This window comes from Scophthalmus maximus, chromosome 7, assembly GCF_022379125.1.
Source record: "Scophthalmus maximus strain ysfricsl-2021 chromosome 7, ASM2237912v1, whole genome shotgun sequence".
Classification (NCBI taxonomy): Eukaryota; Metazoa; Chordata; class Actinopteri; order Pleuronectiformes; family Scophthalmidae; genus Scophthalmus; species Scophthalmus maximus.
In genome coordinates, this window is record NC_061521.1 from 26,407,501 (window position 1) to 26,415,000 (window position 7,500).

The window sequence follows — 7,500 nt, forward strand, 5'->3', positions numbered from 1 at the left end:
CTCCGCCCCCTCCATGTCATGTGAGGTCGTTCTTATCACTGATGTTTGTTCACGTGTTCATGTTTCTGATCACTTTGTTATTTGATGATATAAAAGCTGAGGCTGAGACGTCATGATTGACAGCTGACACTGACGCGTGATTGGTGGAGATGGGCAACATGTCTGGAGGAAGCTCGCTCTCACTCAGGAGGACGATGCTGCTCATCATTAGTGTCCAGCAGAGAGTCGGAGTCGGAGTCGGAGCTGAAGCTCGATGATATAAACGTGAGCGAGCATCAGTGTGAACGTGGCCTCGCTGGTGTCGCCGCCAGCAGCAGGAGGATTTCATCACCAGCAGATGAATCTGTGTTCAGTGTTGAAACCAAACCCTCGGCAGACAGACGGAATCGAGGCCTCGGAGCTTTTAGAAAAATCCTCATAATAAACTTTACAGAACTAATTAATAAATAAATAATTTTGCTGCTCACAGTCTGAATCTTCCCCAAGGTTCTTCCTTCTGCCACGTGGGTTAGATTACACACACTTCATAACACATAGATACTAAATCTAGTTGGCAATAAAAACTTTATTAAAACTGTTAAAACATCTGAACGTGATGAAGGAGAAACGATCAGAGTTACATTAGATCACAATTTCTTCTGGATTCATAATTAGTCATTTTTTCTTAATCAAATTTTCACTTTTTCAATGGAGAATGAATGAGTAGAGTTTTTGTCAACGGAGTCTGGTGGTAATGAACAACGTGGTTTGATGAAAGCTACAGTGAGCAGCTGGTTTAGAGGATTAAAATCTCTGACAGACGGACCGACACCTTGATGAAAATTAAAACATCTCGTCTCCTCCTCAGCTGAAGAAGTCTTTGGAAATGGCCTCCACGAAGTTGGGCGCCGACATGAGGATGCCGATGGTGCAGAGGATGGTGAAGAGCGAGAACGCCACCAGACACAAGCGGTCGATCACGGCCGCCGCAAACTTCCACTCGCTGCAGAGCTGCTCCTCCTCGTCCTGCCCGCGGACCCGCGCGGCGATGTACCTCACCTCCTCCAGGATCTGGTTCAGCTCCGCCTCCAGCGCAGAACCTCCCACTGCTCCTCCTCCTCCTCCTCCTCTGGCTCCGCCCCCTGCTCTCAGCACCTCCTCCTCGTAGTCGTAGTGCAGACCCTCCGCGCCCTGGCAGCCCAAGTACAGCAGGTTGCCGTTGGTTACCTGCGGGTGGTGTAGCAGCGCCCCCTGGCTGACGCTGAGCTCCAGGCTAGACAGGCTGCCGCGGCGACGCTTGGCGGCGTTGTGACACGCCAGGCGGACCCTCGCCTTCCTGGGACGCCGCATCCTCAGGAACCAGGCGCACCAGTTCAACAGAATCACACGAGTCTGAAGGAAGAAAACAGGATGAAGAGGAGGAGGATGGAGGGTGTAGAGGAGGACGAGAGGAGGAGGACTGACTGACAGACCCACTGAGGCATGTGTCCTCCATCAGGGTCGTGGTGATGATACTGCAGAACCAGAACCGTGGCGATGACCGACAGACCCACGATCACCATGGTCGTCGCAAAGTACTGAGCTGGAGCAGGAAGAAGAATTTCTCTGAATCAGTCCAAGGAAAAAGTCTGGTGAAGGTACGAGGACGTGATGAAGACGAGGAGGAGGATGAAGTGATGAAGACGAGGAGGAGGAGGAGGAGGAGGATGAACACGAGGAGGAGGAGGAGGATTAAGAAGAGGAGGAGGAGGAGGAGGAGGAGGATGAACACGAGGAGGAGGAGGAGGATTAAGAAGAGGAGGAGGAGGAGGAGGAGGAGGATGAACACGAGGAGGAGGAGGAGGATTAAGAAGAGGAGGAGGAGGAGGACGAGGATGATGAACACGAGGAGGATGAGGAGGAGGAGGAGGATGATGAACGCGAGGAGGAGGAGGAGGAGGATGAAGACGAGAGGAGGAGAAGGAGGAGGATGAACACGAGGAGGAGGAGGAGGAGGAGGATGATGAACACGAGGAGGAGGAGGAGGACGAGGATGAAGTGATGAAGAGATGACCTGATGAAGATCCTGTCGACCGTCTCACCGATCAGAGGAACAGAGTCCGACGTCGCCGGCATGATCTCAGCGACGAGCAGCATGAAGACGGTCAGCGAGAGCAGCACCGTGATGCCTACACACACACACACACACACACACACACACACATCGTGATGAAGAGGATGATGATGAGTTCAACAACGTCACATTCCATTTCTCTACAATTCTCTGCTCAGTATTTAGCGTTTACACCTTTTAAAAGAAAACTCTAACTGAAGATAAGACTGAATCCTGTGACCTACATCATGACCTTCTGTTGGGGGTGAAGAGGTCAAAGGTCAGGGATTATCTACACACACGCTTCCTCATAAAAAGAAGGAGGATCAATGAGAGCAACAGAAATAAGAAGAAGCTCATCAGCAGAGACACACACACACACACACACACACACACACACGTTGATTGAGTATCATCACTGTAAGTGAGTCGTAAAACTTTTTTATTGCTCTTTCTTTTCATCCTGGTGTCATAAATCAGGTCCGAAGCGGAAAGCAGCAAATACAGAAGATTTAAAAATCAACAGGGAAAAAATATATCACATCAAATCTTCATGAATTCTAAATCAATTCAAAAAACGAATGAATTAAACTCATTGACTGTCGAGGCTTTTGAGACAAACTTAATTTAAATGCAAAGTAAACATACGCACTTTTATAAATTGCTCAGCTCGAACTTTGACTTTTAAATAAAGCGAACAAAGAAAATATATAAAAGTATTTTCTATGATCATTGAACTCAATAATTAATGAACGGAGGTCAGTTAAAAACAGGGTCTCCTGGTCATTTCTGCAGGGGTTTATCTGTTCAGACACACACACACACACACACACACACACACACACACACTCACCCAGCGAGATCTTCTCTCCGGAGTCGGCCGGCAGCAGGAAGACGAGCAGAGCCAGCGTGGAGATGAGGACGCAGGGGATGAGGAGGTTGAGTCCGTAGTAGAGCGTCCTCCTCCTCATCACCACGGTGAAGGTCACGTCCGGGTACGGCTCCTGGCAGCAGTCGTAGAAACGCTCGCTCCTCCGCCCGGGAACCTCTGAGAGGAAAACACACACACACACACACACACACACACACACACACACACACACCGGCGCTCAGAGACTTTGTGACATCACTTCCTGTCGCTACGTGTTTCTCTCTTTCTACTGAAGATTCGAGAGTCGACACGAATCTGAAAAAGGTTTGGACCTAACTTTGTTTGCTCTTCACCTTCCCTGGGAAATATGATGAAATATTTTCTTCTAAAAAGCCCAATCTTGCAATTATCATTGTCCGGATTCATGCAAACATTTAAGGGATGTGGATTCTTTCTGAGCTCATGTCTCATCCAGACAACCTCACTCCTGGGGTCCCTCAGGGCTCTGTCCTGAACCATGGGGTCCCTCAGGGCTCTGTCCTGAACCATGGGGTCCCTCAGGACTCTTTCCTGAACCCTGGGGTCCCTCAGGGCTCTGCTCTGAACCATGGGGTCCCTCAGGGCTCTGTCCTGAACCCTGGGGTCCCTCAGGGCTCTGCTCTGAACCCTGGGGTCCCTCAGGGCTCTGCTCTGAACCATGGGGTCCCTCAGGACTCTGCTCTGAACCATGGGGTCCCTCAGGGCTCTGTCCTGAACCCTGGGGTCCCTCAGGACTCTGGTCCCTCAGGGCTCTGCTCTGAACCCTGGGGTCCCTCAGGGCTCTGCTCTGAACCCTGGGGTCCCTCAGGGCTCTGCTCTGAACCATGGGGTCCCTCAGGGCTCTGTCCTGAACCCTGGGGTCCCTCAGGACTCTGGTCCCTCAGGGCTCTGTTCTGAACCATGGGGTCCGTCAGGACTCTGGTCCCTCAGGACTCTGCTCTGAACCATGGGGTCCCTCAGGGCTCTGCTCTGAACCCTGGGGTCCCTCAGGGCTCTGCTCTGAACCATGGGGTCCCTCAGGGCTCTGCTCTGAACCATGGGGTCCCTCAGGGCTCTGCTCTGAACCCTGGGGTCCCTCAGGGCTCTGCTCTGAACCATGGGGTCCCTCAGGGCTCTGCTCTGAACCATGGGGTCCCTCAGGGCTCTGCTCTGAACCCTGGGGTCCCTCAGGGCTCTACTCTGGGCCCGGTCCTCTTCTCTCTGTACACCAGCTCATTAGACTGTTGTTACTCACTCACACGGCTTTTCCTACTATATGCAGATGACCCCCAACTCGTGTTGTCCTATATCCACAATCGGACCCTCACCCACGAGGTCCCACTCCCCGTTGGCGATGTACCCGGTGACGTCGGCCTCGACCATCTGCAGGTCCAGGGACCAGCCGCCGTATGTCCATGAGCCGAACTTCAGGTCGCAGCGCTGCACGTCGAACGGGAACCAGCGCACGTCGATGTGACAGGTGCTCTTAAATATTCCTGAGAGGAAAGACGGAGGGGGGAGATGAAGAAATTCAACATTTCAGTGTTCAAGACTTTTCTTTTTAGTTAGTTTCCATGTTTGTTGAGACAAAGTAAAACAAAATCAAAGCACATGTGAAAAAAGGTGTTTCTGTCATTTGAGGTCATTCTTCCTGCTGTTCCGCCCGACAACAGCCCCCCCCCCCCCACACACACACTGATCAATATCAGCTGTCAGTCGTAATAGAGCAGTTACCACTTTTATAGGTCATTGATTTCTGATCAGCTGATGAGTTCCCTCCCTCTCGTCCTGCTGCTGCAAATGGATGTTTAGTCCAGTGGTTCTCAAAGTGGGGGGGTCAGGGGGTCAGGGGGTCAGGACCCTCCGTCGGGTTGTGAGATTATTTCCAGAAATAACAGTTTCTGACAGTGGGAGGGGCCTGTGTATTACCTGGGGGCAGGTACTGACAGTAGCCGGTGGAGTTGACCAAGATGTTGGTGTGGAAGGAGGCGTCGAAGCGTTCATCAGCACTGGGGAGACACACACACACACACACACACACACACACACACACACACACACACACACAGACGTCAATACTCCCCGTGACAGCCCCGCCCCCTCCTCTGCTCCTCTGATGTGTGTTAACGGTGAGGAGTTGATCCTGAACGTATCGTGAGCTCAGGTCTCAGGAGGGAATCATCTGAATGAGCTCGTTCACTGAACCAGAACTCAGGCTTGTTAATAAACCCACGACTGACGGAGTCTGAGTCTTGAGTGTCGTTCACAGTTTCTCACCCTGAACTCAAACATCCTCAATTTCACTGAATTCAGGCAAAATGTGGATTCTTGAGATGGACTGAGCGACTGACGGACTGACGGACCGACGGACCGAAGGACTGACGAACTGACGGACCGACGGACTGATCGACTGACGGACCGAAGGACTGACGGACTGACGGACTGACGGACCGACGGACCGACGGACCGAAGGACTGACGAACTGACGGACCGACGGACTGATCGACTGACGGACTGAAGGACTGACGGTTTGACGGACTGACGGACTGACCAACTGACCGACGGACTGACGGTCTGACGGACTGACGGACCGACGGACCGAAGGACTGACGGACTGACGGACCGACGGACTGAGCGACTGACGGACTGAAGGACTGACGGTTTGACGGACTGACGGACCGACGGACTGTCGGTCTGACTTACTGACCAACTGACCGACGGACTGAGCGACTGACGGTCTGACCGACTGACGGACTGAAGGACTGACGGACTGGCGGACTGACGGACTGACGGTCTGACGGACTGACGGACTGACGGACTGACGGACTGACGGTCTGACCGACTGACGGACTGAGGGTCTGACCGACTGACGGACTGAAGGACTGACGGACTGGCGGACTGACGGTCTGACGGACTGACGGACTGACGGACTGACGGACTGACGGACTGACGGACCGACGGACCGAAGGACCGAAGGACTGACGGACTGACGGACCGACGGACTGAGCGACTGACGGACTGAAGGACTGACGGTTTGACGGACTGACGGACCGACGGACTGTCGGTCTGACTTACTGACCAACTGACCGACGGACTGAGCGACTGACGGTCTGACGGACTGACGGACTGAAGGACTGACGGACTGACGGACTGGCGGACTGACGGACTGACGGTCTGACGGACTGACGGACTGACGGTCTGACCGACTGACGGACTGAGGGTCTGACCGACTGACGGACTGAGGGTCTGACCGACTGACGGTCTGACCGACTGACCGACTGACGGACTGACGGACTGACGGACTGACGGTCTGACCGACTGACGGACTGACGGACTGACCGACTGACCGACTGACCGACGGTTTGGTCGTCAAGAGCTTTACGAGGACAAAGGTTCAGTGTGAGAACAGAAAGTGACTCAAAACATTGATGGTGGTTATGAGCAGAGACTGTAAACAAAGATGGCGACTCGTCTCTTCTTCCTCCGGCCGTACAAACATGAAGCTAAAACATCTCAGATTCATACGTCGACAAGATGGTATTTATACCAGTCACACGTTCACACGCTGCCTGAAGAGCCGTCGGAGGTTAAGAGTCTTTCCCAAGCTGGGAATCGAACCACGAGCCTCTGGGTCTGTGGACGAACCTCATTATCTACAGGACCGGTCGTGTACCTGTTGTACAGCAGGACGTCGGGCCTCCAGATCTGGTTGTCGGGGAACCGGACGTTGGTCACACCTGGATACTCTGACGTGTTCCACTGCAGGTAGAAGTCTGTCCAGTACTGAACACACACACACACACACACACACACACACACACACACACACACACACACACACACACACACGGGAGGCGAGCGAGAGAGAGAGGCGGAGTTACAGTGAGTGAACAAGGAGTCAGGAGGCGTCTGACAGCAGCAGAGAACCTGCTGCTGCACAGGAAGTCTTGGTGGAATCAGAGACAAGTCTTTCCTCCACCAACAGAAAACTTATCTGGGTCAAACAGCTCAGCTGGAGTTCTCTCTGGGAGTCGAGCAGGAGGAAGGAGGAAGGAGGATGAGGATGATGATGAGGATGAGGATGATGATGATGAGGATGAGGATGAGGATGATGATAAGGATGATGAGGATGAGGATGATGATGAGGATGAGGATGAGGATGAGGACGAGGAGGATGATGAGGATGAGGATGATGAGGATGATGATGATGATGATGAGGATGAGGATGATGATGAGGATGAGGATGATGATGATGAGGATGATGAGGATGAGGATGAGGATGAGGATGATGAGGATGATGAGGATGATGATGCGACTGCAGGCTTTTCCATGTGTTCTCAGTGTTTACCCCCCGAGACGACAAACAGAACCAGAGGCCGACGTCCAGCAGAGGTTCTGACCCAAAGACTGTTTGTAAAAAGCAACATGTCGAGAAGGTGAAGAGGTTGGTCCTTTGTCCTAAATGTGCTGAGACAGAGACAGAGACACAGCGTTTCTATGGAGACATTATTCTGAGAGAGATGGACACGCCCACAAAAAA

General features: G+C 52.6%; 1 protein-coding gene across 1 annotated transcript in view; it reads right to left on the reverse strand.

Annotated features, from left to right (window-relative positions):
• Positions 1-547: 547 nt before the first annotated feature.
• Positions 548-7,500, reverse strand: part of LOC118315180 (neuronal acetylcholine receptor subunit alpha-7) — an 11,593-nt gene continuing 4,640 nt past the window's right edge. Inside the window, exons 4-10 of the mRNA XM_035642241.2 lie at positions 6,634-6,743; positions 4,890-4,969; positions 4,289-4,456; positions 2,925-3,119; positions 2,061-2,147; positions 1,452-1,561; positions 548-1,371 (exon numbers count right to left, since the gene is read on the reverse strand). Of these exons, the coding sequence (XP_035498134.2) occupies positions 844-1,371; positions 1,452-1,561; positions 2,061-2,147; positions 2,925-3,119; positions 4,289-4,456; positions 4,890-4,969; positions 6,634-6,743 (1,278 nt within the window). The 3' untranslated portion in view covers positions 548-843. The remainder of the gene's footprint in view (positions 1,372-1,451; positions 1,562-2,060; positions 2,148-2,924; positions 3,120-4,288; positions 4,457-4,889; positions 4,970-6,633; positions 6,744-7,500) is intronic.